Here is a 23,395-nt window from a genome sequence, read left to right as displayed (position 1 = left end):
AATTAACATACTTTTATAATAATAATTTTCAATAAAATAATTGATGAACTTATATTGCATATCTGTAAAAAGTTATTACTATACACCTTGCTAATTTAATAGAATGTTTTGAATTTTATTTCCTATCCAAAAAAGTCCACACATAGGAAGTTCATGAATTCAGAATCTAATTTGTCATTAAAGAAAAAAAAAATGAGTTAGGCCAGGTGCAGTGGCTCATGCCTGTAATCCCAGCACTTTGGGAGGTTGAGGTGGGTGGATCACTTAAGGTCAGGAGTTTGAGACCAGCCTGGCCAACATAGTGAAACCCTGTCTGTACTAAAAATACAAAAGTTAGCCAGGTGTGGTGGTGTGCACCTGGAATCCCAGGTACTCAGGGGAATGAGACAGCCAATCTCTTGAACCTGGGAGGGGGATGTTGCAGTGAGCTGAGATTATGCCACTGCACTGCAGCCTGGGTGACAGAGCAAGACTCTGTCTCAAAATAAATAAATAAATAAATAAATAAATAAATAAATAAATAAGAGAAAATAAAAAATGAATTAAATTTAACTATAAATGTATAGAATAAATTGTTGAAACTGGTCACTAATTAAGCATTGAAGATAAATTTTTAAAATATAGCCTGCTTGGCTAATTTTTTAAAAAATATAAAAATAATTGTCTTGAAAATGACAAAATTTCTCTAAAATCATTTCTTTTATTCCTATTAACAGACCTTTGGGAGACAAGTTAACCTACTACAAACATTAGAAAAGCAAAAGCTAATACAAACACACATAAAAGTAGTTTAAATATAAATTATAAATTATTGCCAGGAATTACCACTGTCATCAGTCCAACCTGAATTAGATAAATTAACAAGAAAGATGCAAGTTCACTTGACATAATTTTAAAGTTTGACATAAATTATATTCTTTCACCTGTGTGTCTAGACTTTTAAGATGGGGCTTTCACTATTTTACTTAAAACTTTTTCATTTAACTATAATTGCATAATGACAAAATTTCATAAGTCTAATATAAAATCTAAGTCCTCTATGTTAATCGCCCATATGCACACTTTCAAAGAACAATGTGTGCAATTTTGGGGAGTATTTTAATTATTTTCTATGTTTTCTTACACTGGTTATACTTATTGAAAGCTTTTTATGTCTTTTAAATATAACAGTAAAAGCGAGGCTCAAATTTTTTTGCAACTCTGTAGTGATTAATTATGATAAGCATTTTTTCATATGTTTGCTGGACACTCATATATCTTCTTTTGGGAAATGCCTGTTCATATCTTTTGCCCATTTTTAACGGAGATTTTTGGGTTTATGCTTGTTCAATTGTCAAGTTTCTTATACATTCTGGATGTTAGACTTTTGTCAGATGCATTGTTTGCAAATATTTCTCACTTCTTCTAGAAATATTCTATAAATATTGACAGTTTATTTTACTGTGAATAATCTATTTAACATAATTAGGCCCTACTTGTCAATTTTGGATTTTGTTGCAATTGTTTTTGAGGACTTAGTCATAAATTCTTTCCCAAGGCCCATGTCCAGATGTTGTTTTCCATGTACTCTGTTAGGATTCTTGTAGTTTGAGGTCTTACATTTAAATTTTTAATTCATTTTGACTTAATTTTTGTATATAGTAAAATGTAGGGTTCCAGTTTCATTATTCTGCATATGGCTGGCCAGTTTATCCCAGCACCACTTATTAAATAGGGAGTCCTTTCCTCGTTGCTTATTTTTGTCAACTTTGTTGAAGATCAGATGACTGTAGACATGTGGCATGGTTTCTGATTTCTCTATTCTTTTCCATTCGTCTATGTGTCTGTTTTTGTACCAGTACTATACTGGTTTTGTTACTGTAGCCTTATGGTATAGTTTGAAGTAAAAGAATGTGATGTCTCCAGGTTTGTTCTTTCTCCTTAGGATTGATTTGACTATTCAGACTTTTTTAGTGCCACATGAATTTCAGAAGAGTTTTTTCTAATTCTGTGAAAAATTAAATTAGTAATTTGATAGAAATGTCATCAAATCTGTACATTGCTTTGGTCAGTATGACCATTTTAACAATATTGATTCTTTCAATCCATGAGCATGGAATGTTTTTCAATTTGTTTGTATCATCTGTGCTTTCTTTCAGCAGTGTTTGTAGTTCTTTTTTTTTTTTTTTTTTTTGAGACAGAGTCTCACTCTGTCACCCAGGTTGGAGTGCAGTGGCGTGATCTCTGCTCACAGCAAGCTCAGCCTCCTGGGTTCACGCCATTCTCCTGCCTCAGGCTCCCAAGTAGCTGGGACTACGGGCACCTGCCACCACACCCGGCTAAATTTGTTTTTGTATTTTTAGTAGAGATGGGGTTTCACCATGTTAGCCAGGATGGTCTTGATCTCCTGACCTCATGATCTGCCCACCTCAGCATCACAAAGTGCTGGGATTATAGGTGTGAGTCACCGTGCCCAGATTTGTAGTTCTTCTTCTAGAAATCTTTCAACTCCTTCATTGGTTGTATTTCTAGGGGTGTGTGTGTGTACGTGTGTGGCTAATATAAATGGGATTGTGTTCTTGCTTTGGCTCTCAGCTTGGACATTATCGGTATATAAAAATGCTACTGATTTTTGCACATTAATTTTGTATTCTGAAACTTTAAGATGTTATTTATCAGTTCCAGGATCCTTTTGGTGTAGTCTTTGGGGTTTTCTAGATTAAAACAAAACAAAACAAAACAAAAAACAAACATGTCATCATCAAGGAGAGATAGTTTGACTGTTTTTTTTTCTCTTTGGGTGCCTTTTTTTCTCTTGCCGAATTGTTCTGGCTAAGACTTCCAGTACTATGTTGAATAGAAGCGGTCAGAGTAGCATTCTTCTTCTTGCTCTAGATCCCCAGGAAAATGCTTCCAGCTTTTTTCTGTTCTGCATGATATCAGCTGTGGGTTTGTCTTAGATAGCTCTGTCACTTTGAGGCATATTCCTTCAGTGCCTAGTTTCTCGACGGCTTTTGTCATGGAGGAATGTTGGATTTTGTCAAAAGCTATTTCTGCATCTATTGAGATGATTATACAATTTTTGCTTTTAATTCCATTTATGTGGTGAATCACATATGACTGATTTGCATATGCTGAAGCAAACTTGCATCCCAAGAATTAAGTGTACTTGATCATGGTGAATGAAATTCTTAATGTAGTACTGGTTTTCATTTGCTAGTATTTTGTTGAGGATTTTTGCATCTATGTTAATCAGGGATATAGGCCCACATTTTTTGTTGTTGTTGTATCTTTGCCAGGTTTTGGTATCAGGGAAATGTGGCTTCATAGAGTTAGTTAGAAAGGAGTATCTTCTCCTTGAGTTTTTGGAATAGTTCCAGTTGAATAAATATCAGCTCTTCATTGTACGTCTGGTAGAATTTGGCTATAAATCCATCTGGCCTGGGCTTTTCTTGGTTGGTAGGGTTTTTTTTTAAATCACTGATTCAATTTTGCAACTTGACATTTGTTGGTTCAGTGTTTCAACTACTTCCCGATTCAATCTTGAGAGATTGTGTGTTTCCCGGAAACTTATCCATTTCCTCCAGATTTTCTAGTTTGTGTGTGTGGAGGTGTTCATAAGAGTCTCTGAGGATCTTTTGTATTTCTATGGGATTGGTTATAATGTCACTTTTGTTTCTGGTTATGTTTATTTGACTCTCTCTTTTTTTCTTTTTAAATATAGCTAGCAGTCTATTATCCTTCCAAATAACCAAATTTTGATTTTGTTGATTCTTTGTAAGCCTCACATTATTCTTCTGAACACAGAAGCTACCTCTATTGTCATTGATATATGACATAAAGTGTACATTCAATATTTGGCCTAGATACAAGTTGCAGGTATCTGAATTAACATTCGGGCAAATGAGACAGAGGGGTGAGTAGGACTAAAATCCCAGGGGCTACTGAAATAGAATAATAAATATCCAAAGAATGGTTAGATGTGGAAAGTCTAGAAAAGATGGTAGGAACTTGTTCATTGATTCTTACAATTTGTAGAATACCATATTAGATTCTGAGGATGAGAAGATAAAGTAAGGCACAGTTCCCCTATGGATAGAGTCTCTAGTATAAGAAATTGGGAATTTGCACAAAGGGAAGATACATAGGATAAGATCATTTGTGTGTTGTAAAGTCACCTACTGATTTTTAGATAATTACTATCTTTTAGTCCAAACCAGAACTTGTAATTTCATTCATGATCTAAGAATGGGACTGAAAACTTGCAACCTTCCTGACCAGAAGGAGTAATTGGCACCTACGGCAGTAAATGTGAACTTGTGGGAAGCAAAACTGAGCCTAACCTGTTTTCTACTCCTATAAACCACAAAAATGTGGGAGGATTTTAAATGACAAACTGATGAGCTCAGGTTTAAACATAATGGGTCTGAGGTGAGAGTGACAGCAGTAATTGGTAAAGATACTAACATATTATTGTGAAGTATGTTCTTATACCTAGCTGGTTGAGGGATTTTTTTTTTTATTGTGAAGGGATGCTAAATTTTATCAAATGCTTTCTCTGCATCTGTTGAGATGATCATGTCATTTGTGTCCTTAATTCTGTTTATGTGGTGAATCACCTTTATCATTTTGTGTATGTTGAAACATCATTGCATCCCAGGAATAGAACCTACTTGGTCATGATGTTTTATCTTTTTGATGTGCTGTTGGATTCATTTTGCTATTATTTGGGTGAGGATTTTTGTGTCTATGTTCATCAGAGATATTTACCTCAAAATAATAAAGGCTATAATATGAGAAACTCATAGCCAACATCATACTGGACAGAGAAAATTTGAAAGCATTCCCTCTAAGACCTGGAACAAGACAATGATGCCAATTTTTACTACTCCTATTCAATATAGTACTGGAAGTCATAGTCAGAAAAATCAGTCAGGAGAAAGAATTTATTTCTTTCAGAAAGGAAGAAGTCAAATTATCTCGGTATGCTAACAACACGATTTTATATATAGGAAACCCCAAAATCCTGTTAAAACTCTAGATTTAATAAATGAATTCAGTAAAGTTTCAAGATACAAACCAACATACAATAATCAGTAGCATTTCTATATACCAATAACAATAAAGCAGAGAACCAAATCAAGAAGGCAATCTCACAATAACTACCAAAAATTGTGCCTAGGAATACATTTAACCAAGGAGGTTAAATATCTCTACAAGAAGAACTACAAAGTACTGATGAAAGAAATTGTAGATGACACAAACAAATGAAAAAATAACTCATGGTCATGGATCAGAAGAATTAATGTTATTAGAATTGATGGATACACTAAAAGCCCATACTTCACCACTATGCAATATGTTGTAATAAAACTGCACTTGTACCCTTTAAATTTATACAAATAAAAAAGACACTAACATAACAGCTAATATTAGAATAGCATTTTACAATCTGCAAAGCACATTTATCCACATTTCTTAAGCCCAGTCCTGATCCTATGAGCTGAGGAAGATAACACATAAAAACTAAAGTATAGCATAACCAGCAAAAAGTTTATATAGCCATAGAAATAAATAAACATTTCTGGGGAGGAGGGTAGAAAAATAATAGCAGATGATTGAGCCAGAGATAGAGGGTGGAAGGAGGAATTATGACTGTACAGACATCAGATTCTTTTTCATTGGGGTTTCTTGGGATATTTGTCTTTCATGAGAGCCATTCATGTGTATTAGTGAAAATCATGGGTTTCAACACCTACCAGGATGAAAGGAGTGTGTACTTCTAAATTACCTCAACTCTGGCTGGGCGCGGTGGCTCACTCCTGTAATCCCAGCACTTTGGGAGGCCAAGGCGGGCGGATCACAAGGTCAGGAGATCAAGACCATCCTGGCTAACACGGTGAAACCCTATCTCTACTAAAGATACAAAAAATTAGCCTGGGGCAGTGGTGGGCGCCTGTAGTCCCAGCTACTCGGGAGGCTGAGGCAGGAGAATGGCATGAACCCTGGAGGCGGAGCTTGTAGCGGGCCGAGATCACGCCACTGATCTCCAGCCTGGGCAACAGAGCAAGACTCCATTTCAAAAAAAAAAAAATTATCTCAACTCTGTATCGATTTATGTATTATTCCTTTCATAAACTTAAAAAATATTATCTCTTGGTCAATCCATGTTCTCAGCAACATGGAAATAACCAGAAGAGAATAACAGAATACTAGAAAATCTTCTGGTATCTGTGGCCAGTTTTGCAAGTTGACACGGAAAGCAGAACTCTCATACAGTCAAATGTGTCTTAATTTTAAGTAACTAGATTTCACATTGAAGTATAATAGTGGTTACCAGACTGAGGAGTGGACAGGAAAAGCAAAGATATTAGTCAGTGTTTAAAGTTTCAGTTAGACTAGAGGAATATGTTCTAGTGTTCTATTGCACATCATGGTGATTATAGTTAATAATAATGCATTGAATACTTCAAAATTTCTAAAAGAATAGATGTTAAATGTTCTTACCATAAAGAAATCATAAGTATATTAGGTGATTAATAAGTTAATTAGCCTGATTTAGTCATACAATTTATTTTTGTCAATTAAAAATTTAAAAATAACTGAAATGTAAATTAATTAAAACTTTAAAACACAACTAGAGTTTATAACAACCGTAAAAGTAGGCTCTGATCTTCCCAGATTTTTTTTCCTTCATTTGGAGTCTATTTTCATAAGCATGAGGCTGTGTTTAATGAGAATATCACTGAACTGGGGGTTAGCAGATTGTATTCTAGCTCCACATTAATAACTTCCTTGCTGTGTGTCTTGGAAAAGTTATCTGTACTTTTTTATCTTCAGTTTCCTCTTCTGAGAATGAGATTTGGATAGCTTCAGTTGCATAGGACCTGGCCCTAGCCCTGCCTATTCCTCATGTCCTATCCCTTCCCTGGATCACTCTGCTGCAGCCACTAGGGACTTATTTCTATCCTCAATTCATGTCAAGCTCTTTTCAGCCCTAGAGTATTTTCATTTGCTGTCCTCTCAGCCATTGTCCTTCAGGCCAGTTTTAATCCATCACTTTATTCAACTTTATTTTTTTCATTTGTTATATTAATATTTTTAAGCAATGAACTAATTTCTTTGTTTTATTGCTTATCACTCTCCCAAGAATACAAAATCCATGGAAGAAGGCAGAGATTCCTCATAATCCCAAATGCTTAGAACAATATCTAAAATATAGAATGTCCTTAATAAATAGTTTCCAAATGAATGGATGATTTTCTTTTTTATAATTTAACTTTTGTTTTTAAGTTCTGGGGTGCACTTGCAGGTTTGTTACTTTGGTAAACTTGTGTCATGAGGGTTTGTTGCACAGATTATTTCATCACCTAGATATTAAGCCTAGTATCCATTAGTTATTTTTCCTAATCCTCTCCTTTCTCTTATCCTCTACCCTCTGATAGGCCCCAGTGTGTGTTGTTCCCTCTGTGTGTCCATGTGTTCTCATCATTTAGTTCCCACTTTTAAGAACACACAGTATTTGGTTTTCTGTTCCCGTGTTAGTTTGCTAAGGATAATGCCCTCCAGCGCCACCCATGTTCCGGCAAAGGACATGATCTCATCGTTTTTTATGGCTGCATAGTATTCCATGGTGTATATGCACCACATTTTTTTATCCAGTGTAACATTGATGGGCATTTGGGTTGATTCCATGTCTTTGCTATTGTAAATATTGATGCAATGACCATATGCATGCATATGTCTTTATAATAGAACCATTTATATTCCTTTGTATATACCCAGTAATGGAATTGCTGAGTCAAACAGTATTTCTGTCTTTAGGTCTTTGAGGAATTGCCACACTGTCTTCTACAATGGTTGAACTAGTTTACACTCCCACTCTCAGTGTATAAATGTTCCTTTTTCTCCATAACCTCACCAGCATCTGGGTTTTTTTTTTTTTTCATGTTTTAGTAATAGCCAAAGAATGGATGATTTTCAAAACAGGATTTATTGGAGAAACTTTATTGTTCAAGTAGAATCTTATCTAAGTGCTTGATACACAAGCAAAAGTAGATAATATCAGGTCTGCTGTGATTGTGGAAAAATAAGACAAGAAACTTCCTTCATATAAGCCTTGAGATGCACCTTAAAGCAACCTCTCAGAATCCAGCTCTTTAGGATTGCCTTGGAAACCACTGGGATAGATCAACTCTACATTTCATAACAGTTTATGATTATGCTTCTAAGTTCCTTCTTTGATCTCAACATATAGTATTTTCTCAGTACCAATGCTTACAAAATTTGGATGCATTTTTCCATGGATGTGTTACTATATTGTAGTATTCCCATCCTCATTCCCTCTCCTTGCTGTAAAATTGTGGCTTGCAATCAAGGAACTGCAGTATATAGAACAGAGTTCCAGAGGTCCTCTAACTAGTGTGGTTACATTTGTACTTTAGTTTCTAAATGAGCTGGCTTGAAGTCTAATCTGTGTACTGTGGGAAGTCCAGTTCTTTACTCAAATCTCTAACTGTTTTCAGGGGTTATGTTCTCCCAGTACTACCTCTGCAGCTCACTTTCTCAATGTGTCTTGGGGCCTAGAAGCTACTCTCCTCTCCCAGCACTAAAGCCAGCAACCCTGCCATTCATTGATCAATATGCTAATTCACTCATTCCCTTTATAGCACTGCTGATATAACATTATTTTAGCAGGCTTGTACTGAAGGCTCTTCAATTTTTCATATTGTGTGTGTATAGGGAGGAAACATTTAAAGGGAATTACAGTGGAACATAAAAGGAAGATAATTTGAATCAAATGTTATCATTAACATCCTAAATATCCATCTGATAATCCTCTCAGTGAGAAATTTCTCACTGATCTTTTCACTTTTATTCTCTCTTCCTCAGTGTTTCTGTTTTACTTAACACACTCACTTATAATAGCTACGAATCGCAATTTCCAAATTTTTATTTCTTTTTCAATTTAGAGTAATTTCGCTCTGTTTTCATCTCCTTCTTCCTGATCATATTCTGTACAGCACCCTATTTCACAAGCAAAGAGGTCATCAAGGATTTTTTTTATACATAGGACCATCATTTTCATACAGATCATGCCACATTCTTGGCACATGAAAGTAACTTCAGGTAGTTCTTGCTTTAAATAGCATTTGTCATTTCACTCTTTCTACATTTCTGTACACTGTAAGCTTATCCTAGTTATTCCATTGCCCAGTAAAACATCATCCTGTACCCTTAGTAGAAAACAAAACTATAACCTTATCTCTGATCTGCTTGGTCTTCACTCCATAAACCATGGGGTTAAGTGCAGGTGGGATAACAATGTAGAGATTGGCAAACATGATGTGGAAGGTGCGAGAGACATTGTGTCCAAAACGATGGGCAAGGATGGAGAAAAAGGCAGGCATATAAAACATGAGGATAACACAGACATGAGAACCACAAGTGCTGACGGCTTTCTGGCGGGCATCTTGGGAGGGAAGGCGAAAGACAGCACAGAGGATAAGGGCATAGGAAACGGCAATGAGAATCACATCTGAGATGACCATCATGATGGGAACACAAAAGCCATACCAGATGTTGATGGAGATATCAGCACAGGCGAGCCGGACAATGCCTATATGCTCACAGTATACGTGGGGTATGATACGTGTCCTGCAGAAAGGCAGGCGCGTCAGCAAGAATACGTCTGGCAGGATGATGCAGAACCTTCGAAAGGAGATGCCCATAGCAATCTTGATGATGGTCTTGGGAGTCAAGATGGTGGTATATCTCAAGGGAGAACAGATAGCTACATAGTGATCAAATGCCATGGCCATCAGAATGGCTGAATCCAGGACAAAGCTGTAGTGAAGGAAGAACATTTGTGTAAGGCATCCTGGGAATGTGATTTCTCGAGCCCCCAGCCAAAGATACTGAGTGTTTTAGGCACACCAGCGATGGACAAGGTGAGGTCAGTCATGGCAGCAAGGAGAGAAAGAAGAACATGGGTTCATGAAGACTATGCTCCACCACAATGAGGTAGAGAAGGATGCAGTTTCCCACAACAGCTACAATGTAGATGACACAGAAGGGAATTCCAATCCACATGTGGAATTGCTCCAGGCCTGGGATCCCTACCAGAATGAAGGGCCCTGGATTGTAACTGCTTAGGTTGAAAATGATCATGGCAGATGCAGATGGCATAAATCTCAGCTCCTAAAGACAGAGCGTGATTAAGGATAGTTAGAGAAACTTGAGTAACTCTCAGACTTTCAACTAATTATCATTATGGCCTCCTGAAGATAAAGTGACCATATAATTTGTCATCCAAAATAGAACCTTTTGAAATCAACAAAGGTTAAAATTAGCAATAATGGTAGCAACATGCATAAACCAAGATTATTCCAGATACAAATAGATACATTATTGGTCTACCTGAAGAGAATCTTTTCTTTCTTCTGGCCTCCCCCAGTAGTGTACACAGCTACTACAGGAAGCCTTCCAGACTGGTTACACTCTTCATTGTACACTGTTCTCCCATACAAGTTAACAAAGTACAGAATACACTTTTTCATGGTGGATTATAGCTTATATGACCTTATGGACATCATTATTTAGGATCTGCTTGCTCTGTCATTGCCCCCAAGACAACTGTTTGCTTCTCTTAAAGCTACCTGATGACTGTGGCTCTTAGATTTGTAAGATCAACACCCCTTTATTGCCATCTAAAAACCTAATTCAGTTCAGCAAACACCAGATGAGTTCCTACACTATGCTGGATAACATGTGTAAGCCAAATTTAAATTAGAAAAGTCCCTTATAGCTGAGGCTCACTAACCTTTCTCCTAAAAAAAAAAAAAAAAAAATTCAGTAGTTTTCCAACACTTTGTATATACACAAGTGTATTCTAATAGTGTGGACTTAGTGACACTATCAGTCAAGGTTTCTGTCCAAAAGAAGGACTGCGTTTTTGTGAACATACATCTATTAGAGAGACACATCGACCCAAGCAAGACACATACTCTCTCAAACACAGACCTTTAATATTTACATTCTCAGGCATATCCGGACCTACACTTATATGTTGTCATATATTTTGCCGCCATATATTTACCCATACATAATCTTACACAATTATAAGCCCCTTCTCCTCCCGTCTTCCCCCCACACATGTGCTGAGAATATAAACAAAACATTTCATAATTAGATTTTGTCATTGTCACAGGCTTTGTAAATTCCTAAGACCTCTCCACTGGTCCTATACCTTCTTCCTTCCCTAGTAATGCCTCTACCCACCCCTCATCAAACATCCCATTTCATTTACATAGAAAGATATTTTTTATGTGTATAGATACTCCTTATGCTTATAGATACTCCTTTTGTGAGTAGAAAGACACTACATGTGTAAGTGCTACAGGTAATGAACCATATAGCAAGGCCAGGGGCTTCCAGAATCAGGACTAAAATGAGACTTGTGGTAGCCATATACGTCATATTCCTCATCTGAGAAGGCCAAGAATCATGTTTAAACTTATTACTACCCCTGTATTTTATGTCCTTCTTGGGCCCAGCTCATAATGCTTTCCATTCCTCAGATCAGAACTTATTTTCTTCATTCTTCTTTAGGTAAAAAGGGACACATGATGCTTTCTCTTTATTTCTTACCCTTCCTTATCTATAGGTAAAAACACCTTTCTTACAACAACTCAAACTCTCCTCTACAGTGTCTTCACATTCTAGATTCTGAGAACATAGTCCAGACTTCAGAGGGTGGGTCACAGCTCAGCCCCCCATCTACTGAGGATTCAAAGTTTTCCTGCTTAGTCCACCTTCATCTTGATTCTCTTATCCACTGGGGCCATAGAATTCACCTGTTGCTAACACTAGAAACCTGACTAGGTTGTTCAGCCTTCATGTTGAAAAATCCTCTTTTATGCCGTTCACATACTGAAACATCATGTGAAAACTCCTCTTCTATGCTACTCACATACTCAAACAACATGTGGCATCAACATACTGAAACTATATGTTAATACTTTGAATCACAGCTCTCCCATCTTGTCTGAGGTCATCCTTTACTCATACATATGTGAGGAAAGGTTTTCTTGAGTTTTTGTATTTCCATGAACTCAAATACAACAGATGTTCATGAAGTCATCCAAAAGCATTCACAAACACACATGGGTGCACAGACAGTTAACTCTCAGGGATCTCATTTAACGATCAGACAAATCCACAACATGGTAGAATCTACAACAGTCTGTTTTCCTTTTTCAAGTCAATGCCATTAAAGGGGAAAGGGGAATATCAGATAAGGAAAATCCATTTCCAGATTAAAGTACATTTAAGAGAAAAACAAATAAATGCAGTACGGTTATTTATTTATTTATTTATTTACTTCAGACAGAGTCTCACTCTGTCACCCAGGCTGGAGTGCTGTGGCATGATCTCAGCTCACTGCAACCTCTATCTCCCCGATTCAAGCAATTCTCCTGTCTCAGCTTCCCGAGTTGCTGGGATTACAGGCGCTCGCCACCACCCCCAGCTAATTTTTGCATTTTTAGTAGAGACGGGCTTTCAACATGTTGGCCAGGCTGATCTCGAACTCCTGACCTCAGATGATCCACTCACCTCAGCCTCCCAAAGTGCTGGGATTATAGGCGTGAGCCACCACGCTTGGCCTGCAGTATAGTTCTTGATCGAATTCTGTTTAAACAAACCAGGTATTGAATTCAATTAATGAATAATTAGGGAAACTTAAATATGGACTAGGTATAGAGTGATATAAAGGAATTAGTGTTAATTTTATCAGTAATAATTATTGTATTATGATAGACACACACACATACACTCAGGCATCCACAGTATGTTAGCAAAATATTGGCACAGAGCATGTGCTCTGGAGCCTCAGAAAGCTAGCTTTCACAACTTAATCATGGTTCCACAATTTACTAGCTATGTGAATCTGGGCAAGCTATTTAAACTATATGATATTTGGGTTCCTATGTTTTTAAAAGAAATTAATATTTCTAATTTTTACAATTATTATTAGGACAAAATGATACACACTAAAAAAAAATTTTTTTTTTGAGACAGAGTCTTGCACTGTTGCCCAGGCTGGGGTGCAGTGGCACAATCTTGGCTCACTGCAACCTCCATCTCCACGGTTCAAGTGATTCTCCTGTCTCAGCCTCCCGAGTAGCTGGGAGTACAGGCGCCCACCACTATGCCGGCTAATTTTTTTGTATTTTTAGTAGAGACAGGGTTTCACTATGTTGGCCAGGCTGGTCTCAAACTCCTGACCTCGTGAACTGCCCACCTCGTCCTCCCAAAGTGCTGGGAATACAGGCGTGAGCCACCACACCCGGCCGAAAAATATTCAATATAGTACCTGAAACATAGTAAGCATATAACAAGTTTTACTTCTTTATATTAGGTTATATTTATATCATTAGTATTATCATTAACAGTCAGACCACACAGTGGAGAAGAGAACAGAAATAGCAAGATGGATAAAAATTAACAAGAGCACCCCTGGGCATACACACATACCAGCACACTTAATTCTACATTTTAGGTTAGAGTTACGGAGTCTTGTCATATGTCTTGAAACAGAAATTTCCTAACACTGCTAACTGTGGTCATATTTAATCCAACTGTATAATTATCCATCTGTTCTGATCTATTGATGCTTATTCAGTGGAGCATATACACAAGTATTGGAGATCAGGACCTCAGTTTATAAACGGGAGTTGCTCAGGGAAGAAAATTATAGTGCCCAGCCCATGGCCCCTAAGAAATAGAGCCCTGGCTTTTCACTCACTTTCTCTAAGTCTTGTCCCAATCAAAGCCCTTCAAATAGCCAATACTCACCAAATCTTGGGGATCAGGCCAAAGGGAAAGAAGAAAGAATGTGTTGACAAAACCTGCAAGAGAGCAGACACACCAACCAAAAAAAATAAATAAAAATAAGTAAGTGGAAGGAAAAGGAAGGACGTTAGAGAGGTTGATTCCCTGTCCATTTATTTTCTCTGATCACTCACTGCTCTCTGTGGGGAAAAGGCAGGTAGTCAGGGGATTAGGGACTCTGACATGCCTTCTTCTCATCCTCAAGGGAAGAAAATGAAAAAGATTCTATTAACTTTGTTAATGTCTTTGAGTAAACACTGCTTTAGGGTACTTTATTTATTTATTTGTTTGTTTGTTTATTTGTGAGCTGATGTGTATGTGAGTGGAAAGCCGTGTGGATGTGCCTGTCATATCACCCAGGTTTCAAGTTCATGCCCTCACTTACCAGATAAAGGACTTTGGACGAGTTACTTAATTTCCATTAAAAGATGGTCATATTAGCACCTATCTCTCAAGATTTTATGAGGATTGACAAATTAAGTAGGGTACTGCTTGTGAAAATGCTTAACATATTGGCAAACTCACAGTGTAGAATAATAACCTAGGGCACCTGTTAAAATAAAAATTATATTGCCCACATGAAATAATCCTAACATTATCTTTTAAAAATTCCAGTGACTTTAGGGGTACAAGTGTTTTTTGATTACATGGCTGAATTGTATAATGGTGAAGTCTGGATTTCTAGCGTACCTGTCAACCGTATTGTGTAGTGTGTACTCAGCAGGTAATTCTTCATCCCTCACCCCTCTCCCAACCTCTCCTCTCCTGGGTCTCCAGTGTCCATTATACTACAATGTATGCCCTTGCATACCCATAACTTAGCTCCCACTTATAATTTTTAAAAAATTAAACTTCATTAAAAATTATAAAAACAATTTGAGCAAATAAAATATATTCTTATGGAAAAACTGTTAGGTCTACCTGCTGGTACTGTCAGGAATTTCTGGAAGTCCAGATATCAATTTTTACCTGAGAGGCTTTTATCCCACAATTCTGAAAGCCAAGTCAGTTTCTGTCAATGTTTGTCAAAGGTTTGCTAAATATTGTTGGATGTGTTAATTAATAAAGATCGCCAGGAGTCCACTCAGTACTCTGAATGTTCTATTATATCTGGAATAAACCAGAACTAAAGAGATTAGCATTGTATTGGCTCCCGACAGAATTTTTACCTTCTGCTGAATAAAAATTGAGGTTACTTCACTTCTCTATACTAGGATAAGGGACTGAAAAGTCACATGAACTTGTGTATTCTGTAAGAATGTCATTAATTGCATCACTTACTGCCTTTTCTAAGAGCTTTCTGAAGATATTTCTCTGTTCTTCATATCAAGAGTAGTTTGGCTTCTCTAACAATTAACTGTCTGAACTTATAGCTATCATGAATGATTTAGCTAATCATGTTTAACTCTCACACAGACTGCTAGAAAGCTTACAGCTGAATTTCTGACCCACATATAATAAGAGAACAAAAATTCATAGCAGGTGGAAAGTGTATTTTCAGCCTATTTTTTGTCTTAATTTTTTAAAATCTGTCTATTTTTCTTTTTGCCTTTTCTATTTATACTTTGTAATATGCCACATAACAATGTTTCTGAACAATGGTCCCATAAGATTACAATACCTATTATAGAGTACCTTGTCTATGTTTAGACATGTTTAGATGCACAAATACCATTGTATTACACTTCCCTGCAATATTCGGTATAGTAACATGATGTACAGTTTCGTAGCCTAGGAGCTATAGAATATATTATAGAGCCAAGGCTATATCACACAGATTTATGTAAGTATGCTCTATGAGATTTGCACAATAATAAAATCACCTAACAATACATTTATGAGACTGTAGCCTCATTGTTAAGTGGCACCTGACTATATTTTTATTTATGGTATGCAAAATACATCAAATAATTTTGGAAACAATGTATATAGCTATTGTCACACGTTAAGAGATAGAATATAAATTCAAATACAATTCTCTGGGTCCAAAGGACATCCTTTTCTATTAAAACTATATGTTGAGAGCCATTGTAGAAATAAAAATTTAATGATACATGAAAAGGGTAGTAGCACAGGGATGGCAAAGTGGTCTTAAGGTAAAAACACCATGAATGACTCTGACATTTTGAGTCAAGTGAAAGCAGTGAGGGTTTGAACTACTGGGGTAGAGCCTGCAATCAGCTGGGGAACCCAAGAGGTTATTTAGAAAAAAAACACAGGTTTTGAGGACATATCAGATTTGAAGGGGAAAGAAGACATTGACTATCATTACTACCTGGCAAACACCTAAAAATAATTATTATTGACCGAGTGACTGAATGACTCACTATGACCAAGTTATGCATATTGGATTTGAAGAGATAATGAATCATACAGAGGTACATTTTTGGCTTGTGACTACATCTCTATGAAGATACAAACATGAAAAAAAAATTGAGACCACTAGTGCTTCCAATTGGTCAAGTCTCAAACCCACTTCTTAGTCTGTATATGCTTTACCATTTTACTAGCCATAGGAATTTGCCTCCCTCCTTTTATTCCTTGTGGAAAACTCCACCCACCTACATCTCATTTGGCTTTCTCAAGGTTGAGTTAAACATTGAGTTTTATCATTGCCTTATCCCTTTGCTTAATATAAACACCTGCACTCTTAAGTTAATAATTTTATGATTATTTGCCATTTATTTATTTGATAAGCATTGTATGTCCCTAGTGTATGCTACATATTATACTTGATATTGTCTAGAAATTAATAGGTGTGAACAAAGTAAAAACTCAGAACCCTGCAGAATCATCAAAGAGGTAATTTACTGCCTTGCTATGGTGTATAAATAAACTACTATGATATATACATCTGAAAAACCATTGAGATTTGCCAATCATTACATTGTCTTCATTAAAAGTTTTATAATCACTTTAGAGCAATCATAAGGAATTACAAAAGTTCTTGTTTCTAGAAGTCAAAAAATATTTATTATTTCCTAGACTCAGAACTTACTTTGCTATAACTGGAATGATTGAGTAGACTTCTGCCTCAAATCACAAAGAAAGCAAAACTCAAGTTCTCGTTAATAAATTTTAGTCTGTCCTTTTTCTTGGGCATCTGAACACAGGTTCAGTCTTTGACCCAACATACACTAGGAACTTGTCCCTACCTCCAAGAGCTCAGGCACCTATCACTGGGACCCCTTGGGAAACAGCAGAAGAAGGATTCTGTTCCAGATCTGCTTGGTCTTTACTCTGTAGACAATAAGGTTGAAAGCAGGTGGGATGATTACGTAAAGGTTGGCAAACATCATATGAAAGGTATGAGGGACATTATGCCCAAAGCGATGAGCAAGGATGGAGAAGAATGCTGGTATATAGAATATGAGGATAACACAGACATGGGAACCACAGGTGCCAAGGGCCTTCTGCCGGGCATCTCGGGAGGGGAGACAAAAGACAGCATAGAGGATGAGGGTGTAGGAGACAGCAATGAGGATCACATCCGTCATCACTGTCATGATAGGAATACAAAATCCATACCAGATATTGATGGAGATATCAACACAGGCAAGCTGGGCAACACCTATGTGCTCACACTATGTGTGAGAAATGATATGTGTCCTGCAGAAGGGTAAATGATTCACAAGGAAAACACATGGGACAAAAACACAGAGACTTTGGAAACATATTCTCACAGCAATTTTGATAATGGTTTTGGGAGTCAGAATAGTAGTGTATCTCAAGGGTGAGCAGATGGCCATATAGCAGTCAAATGCCATGGCCAGCAGTATAACTGAGTCCAACACAAAGCTATAGTGCAGAAAGAATAATTGGGTGAGACAGCCAGGAAAACTGATTTTTGGGAACCAAACCAGAAGATGCTAAATGTTTTGGGGACACATACGGTGGACAATATGAGGTCAGTAATGGCCAGCATGGAAAGGAAAAAGAACATGGGTGCATGAAGACTGTGCTCCACCACAATGAGGTAGAGAAGGATACTGCTGGCCACGACAGTCACGAGATAGATAAAGCAGAACGGGATGCTGGTCCAGAAGTGGTACTGCTCAAGTCCGGGGATGCCCAAAAGGGTGAAGGGGCTTGTACCATGGTCACTCACATTGTACATGGTCATTAAGATCAATAACTTCTGTGTCCTAAAAACAAATTGTTTATAATGAACATGAGGAAATTGTATGGTAATTCTTCCTCCACCACTTCCTCGGGGCTGGTCCGTCTCTTTCCTATATTCCAAGAAAAATCCTCTCATTGATATTAAGAGCAATGTTCATCACTTGAAGAAAGACTCTCAGACCCAAAACTTCTGATACTAATCATCCAATTACTCTAGAATCTTCTTCAAACTGCATAAACTGCTATTCCCATTTTAATGACTGAGTTCTCCCTGGGTCAATGGAAGTTGCTGCTCTATAGATATGAGTATAGAGAAAAGTAGTCTAACTACTTGCAGGGATAGAAAGAAACTGAAAAATACTGGATCACAGTTGGGAAAATGAGGTAATTAATAATTACAGACTCCCACTATGTGCCAGGTTCTTGAAAAATATTATCTTATTTAGAGCTACCTTCTGAGATATGTATTTTTATCCCCCTCATTTTTTTTTTTTTTTTTTTTTTTTTTTGCAGAAGCTGAAACTGAAACATAACCTTACCTAACAACTCACCTTTAGTAACTAGCAGAGCCAAGGTCATTAGATTCCACAGCCACTACTCTTTCACTTTGCTGTTACACCAGGTGACTGCCTCAACTCACTGTGAGATGCCAAGAATTCAGAAGAGGCATGGAAGTGTAGCAAAGGATGTAAGGAAACGGATCACTGGAACTGTAATTTGTCCCGCACACTGACCCCACCCCAATTTCAATGACTGTTCTGATATCCCAGACGCTACACAGAGAGACTTAAGGCGTGTAGACCAAAATGTTCTCTGAGATTGTGATGTTTGATGCCTCCCATATGAATGACATGAGAAAGGGTATGAGGCTCAATCTCAGTCCATCCTTAGGAATTAATGAGGGAATCTTGCTTAAGTATCAGAGAAAATTGGTTTGTGTGCTTTTTACAAATACAGAGGGGACCTCTAGTGGAAGAAAAATAGAATTTATATATTCTAAATCCTAGGTCAAGCTAAAAGCAAATAAACTTTATAACAAAAGCTAATATTTTTTGAAAAGTTTAATATACTACATGAGACCACTTTTGTAATTTTCTTAACAATTCTATGAGACAGGTAATAATATTGTCCACATTTTAAGAATGCAGAGAAAAGTAATTTGTCAAAAGCCACACAAGGAGGAAACGGTAGCACTGGGAATCAGACCCATGAGTCTTTTCCTAGACTCCTCTGTATATAACCAAAATTATCTACAGACTCTGTGTGGCAAATAACACATATAATATCGGTATAGCAAGAGATACAAAATTAACCAATATATAGAAAACAAAAATATAAAACAAGTTAACAACATAAAACCAAATACATCATTTATGCTTATAGATTGCTTGAATTCTTCTGTCAAAAAGCACAAAGATAAATAAAGTTTAAAAATTCAATTATATGTCACATGAGAAAGATCTAAAACAAAATGATGCAGAAAGGATAAACAAGTGTGAATAAACAGGATAAAAAGGATAGACAAGTGTGTTTCAGACAAATTTAAATGTGATGGAAGCAAGTCTAGCAAAATGGAAAGCAGAAACAGTAAAACTTAACTTAGAAAGCATTAAACAGAACAAAAGGTACTTTGCACAGTTAAAAGGAACACTTCTTAATGAAGGTGTAAGTCATGCTATTTGTACACATCTCTTCTTAGCACTCTAGATACTGTTCCTTAGTGATAGTCAATTCATTTACCCACTTTTTAAATTTTTTATTATTTTTCATAGTTCTCTTGTAATTCCTCTTGATTGTTTAAAGACATATGTATAGACATTAACTGCAGTTTAAAATTCTTGTGACTCATCTACTCAAAACTTTGTCTCCAATGGATGGATTTATATGTTACTGAGGCACAATCACCTAATTCCAGGGTCATATATTTGAAGCACTGTAGTCCAAAATTGATCAACTTCATAAATCACAAATGTAGACACTGCAATTTGTATCTATTCAATCATGTGATTCAGTTATTACCAATTTGTCCTTGAAAAACCTGAAGCCCTCTAGAATGACTTTCTTACTACCATTCATTCAATGCCCAGGAGTCTTTACATTCTGCTCTGTTCAGGTTAAAATCCGTGATTCATCGTTTCAGCCACTCTGTTACCAACATTTTGCTTGCCCTTGTTCCACTGACCTTCCATCACATATGTGTGATAAAATCCCCTGCATTATTCCACCAAATAAGTACCCTAGGTCCAAGAAAATAAGGAAACAAGCAAACTTCTTAACTAGACGTATTTGTGTTTCCATAATCTCATGATAATCAATGTTAAACTTAACTGGTGAACTATCCAGTGATCCAACAGCATAATCTTGCTCAGCTCAATCTCTATGACTCATTGTTTCCTACACTCCTCAAAGCATTCTCATCTCACTCCAACTCCCTTTCTCAACAGATAACCTTTCATTTTACTTCACAGAGAAATTGGGAACCATTAGGTATGAAATTATATAAGACTGAAACATCAGTCTTACATGGGAAAATTATTATTTTACGATTACCAAATATATGACAGTAATTTGATGAAATTCATTTTGTTATTAAAGGGAATGCTGAAAATTTTAGACTTTCATTAGAACCATTTTAATTAATATCCCCAACTTCTAGAGGAGTTTACTCAGTATCCTTTAATGAATAACTAAGAATCTCATGTTTTCTGTTGGACCAGCTCTAGGCTCATGAATCACCTGGAGTTGTCCTTTGATTTTTGAAAATAAGTTGGGCAATCTGCTATTGATTACTATCACTTGAAATATTGGTTGGTGACATAAATTGGCATAGCAGCGATTATTGAGTTACATTCACCAAAGAATAGAAATATGTGCACAACAATATATGATTGTCCTTTATTCCATATTAAAACATTTTTCTAATTTTTTTAAAGAGCCAAGGCATTTTTCCTATTCACAAAGATCAACTTGACAAATAATATCTTTGATGTGATGTCTGAAGCTTTTAAAATGGAAGAAGTTATGTGTGTGAGCTCAGACTTCAAAGACAAGCAACCGAGAAGTCTAGATCAAGATCTAGCTACCCACAGAGGATAAGATTTGAGAAGTACCCGTAGAATCCCTGTCTTCTCTATCAAGAGCACTGATTCCCCAGACCACTTACTTAGGAGCATCTCTGATCTGGAGTCCTACTTCAAGTTAAAAGACTAGAGCACCCTCTTGAATAGACTCTATTAAAAGCCTGTGTCATTCAGGAGCCCCTGGATGCTGGCATTTTCATCATGCATGGTTCTGTGAATTAGATAATTACAGCTGCAAAATGTCACTGGGGAAGACTCAGAGAGCAAGGCACAGAGGTGGGCATTATTCCTGGGAAAGGGCACAAGAAGGCTGAAAGTTGGAGAAATCTTACAGGGGACCTGTGGGGAAATTCAGATTCAGAGACTTGAAATCCTGGGTAAAGGTTACACTCTGAAATAAAATTACTTACTTTACCTCCTGCCAACTTGGCTAGCCCACAATCTAGGTGGTTACAGTAACTTCTATGTGTCTGTATGTCCAAGTTCACCAGAATTGTTCTGCTTATTACCTGTGCAATCTAGCTCACACACTTCCATCCCTTCCTTCAACCACAGATGGGAGACTCCCACCGCGCTACAGGCAGGATGAGCCTGAGAGCGTTTATGGCTCCTAAGAAAGTCCCAACGGAGTGACCTCTGGGACTTGTTGCCTGCCCCTGTCTCCAGCTAAACAGCACACAGGGACAAGTGAGCAAAGAGGACAACAGTAAACTTCTTTTCTGTTTAACTGGCAGTAACATCTCGAGTGTCTGTGTACAGAGCAGTGAGCCCCATAGAGGTGCCTAGCATGCAATACTAAAGGAAGCACTTGAAACCCTGAGAGTGAGTCCTTTGTTCCTTAAATGTTGCACTCTAGGCATTTCCCCTAATTCCAGCTCTGGAGGAAGCATTATTTAATTCTTCGCTCTTAGCATGTATCATCATCTCTGCCTGGACTACAGGGAAATTCTCAAACTCATTCTACTGTTTCTAAAACTTCATTTCAATTGCATCTTACTGCATTCCAATAGCAAGTCTACACAGAAGCCGGAATGCACTTTTCAATATGTCAATTTCATTCTGTCACACTCTCAAGTAAAATCCTCCATCAGCCTCCTCCCTCCCTTAGTCTTCAGGATAAGATTCAAGTTCTGAATCAGGAAGTACAAGCCTTGTTTACTTCTCCAAACAAATCTGACCTTCCGCTTCTTTTCTCTCAGTTTCAGCATATCTAGGGTGCTGTCCATACCAGGGTACATACAATTCCCCAAATCTCACAATATTCTCACTTAATCCTTCACATTTGAAATAATGTCTTCTCTGCCTACCATATTCCTATTCCTGTCATTTGCCTTGAGAATTTCTCTTTTTCCTTCAAAACACAGCTCCAGTACAAGGTTCTTGACCATCTTGCCCTCTTTCCTAATTACATAGTAACTTCTCTGTGCCCACACAGATCTTTGTGCTTTTTGAGGTTACGTATTATTTGTCACTCTGCAGTGGAATTGCCTCCTTCTGTGTGTATTTCCCTACTAATCCGTGATCTCCTTGAGGACAGTTAAAAAAAAAAAAAAAAAAAAAAAAGCCTTAGTCATATCTGCATCCACAGTGCTTGTTACACAGTAGAATAAAATATAAAATTAAATTAAAACTTAAAAAAGGTCACTATGTAATGTACTAAATAATGTGCAAATTGCATTGCATATAACATTGCAATCAATCATCAAACCTGTGAGGTAGCATAGATCTTCATACACGCATGAGGAAACTGAATCTTGGAGTGGTTAAATAATTTTTCCAATTTCATCCACAGAGAACTGATGGAGTTGGTGTATGGCAGCCAGGAGTCTCTGGCCTTCAAGTCTTTTCTCGTAACCATCTATACTGTCCTGTAGATTGCCTCAACAAATGGTGGGTGGACAAATGCATACATACAAGAATAGCAAACTGGGACAGAGCAAGACTCTGTCTCAAAAATAATTTTTTTTTTAAAGTTAAATGTGAAACAGCAAAAACCTCATCCTTTGTCTACAGCCAAGTCTTCCTATCACCAGCCTTCTTTCTTTTCCCACCGGGGAGCACTTAGCTATAGTGAGGTGTCCTCCTGTAGCTTTTCCCTATCAGTTGTGTGTCACCTGCACTGGATGGAGAATGACAAGACACTATTCAGCTGCTCTATCTGCACTGCTCCTATACCAAGTGGTGTGACTGACTGATGCCTCTTTGCACTTCCCATCCTTCAGAAATCCCTGTGAGGATTTTCAAAGAAATTTTACCTTGCTCCAGAACCATGGAAACTCTTTCTTCTCAGTTGTCTGTACAGACTTTTGGCATCTTTTAGG

The 23,395-nt window shown here is 37.1% G+C and overlaps 3 protein-coding genes across 3 annotated transcripts in view; all 3 read right to left on the bottom strand.

Moving 5' to 3' along the window:
- LOC106993361 (uncharacterized) overlaps positions 1-23,395 on the bottom strand; it is a 100,985-nt gene that overhangs the window by 14,440 nt on the left and 63,150 nt on the right. The window contains exons 4-5 of the mRNA XM_077964890.1: positions 13,837-13,889; positions 12,595-12,669 (exon numbers count right to left, since the gene is read on the bottom strand). Of these exons, the coding sequence (XP_077821016.1) occupies positions 12,595-12,669; positions 13,837-13,889 (128 nt within the window). The remainder of the gene's footprint in view (positions 1-12,594; positions 12,670-13,836; positions 13,890-23,395) is intronic.
- Positions 8,929-10,823, bottom strand: LOC100428310 (olfactory receptor 52H1-like). Its single transcript, XM_015115096.3, is given in 3 exon segments — positions 8,929-9,892; positions 9,895-9,948; positions 9,951-10,823. Coding segments are annotated over 3 exon segments (960 nt in total). The 5' UTR covers positions 10,168-10,823; the 3' UTR covers positions 8,929-9,203.
- Positions 16,943-18,262, bottom strand: LOC106993358 (olfactory receptor 52H1). Its single transcript, XM_077963596.1, is given in 2 exon segments — positions 16,943-17,722; positions 17,725-18,262. Coding segments are annotated over 2 exon segments (1,080 nt in total). The 5' UTR covers positions 18,131-18,262; the 3' UTR covers positions 16,943-17,048.

This window comes from Macaca mulatta, chromosome 14, assembly GCF_049350105.2.
Source record: "Macaca mulatta isolate MMU2019108-1 chromosome 14, T2T-MMU8v2.0, whole genome shotgun sequence".
Lineage (NCBI taxonomy): Eukaryota > Metazoa > Chordata > Mammalia > Primates > Cercopithecidae > Macaca > Macaca mulatta.
The sequence above is the reverse complement of the archived record's forward strand: the minus strand, read 5'-3'. Positions and strand labels throughout refer to the sequence as shown.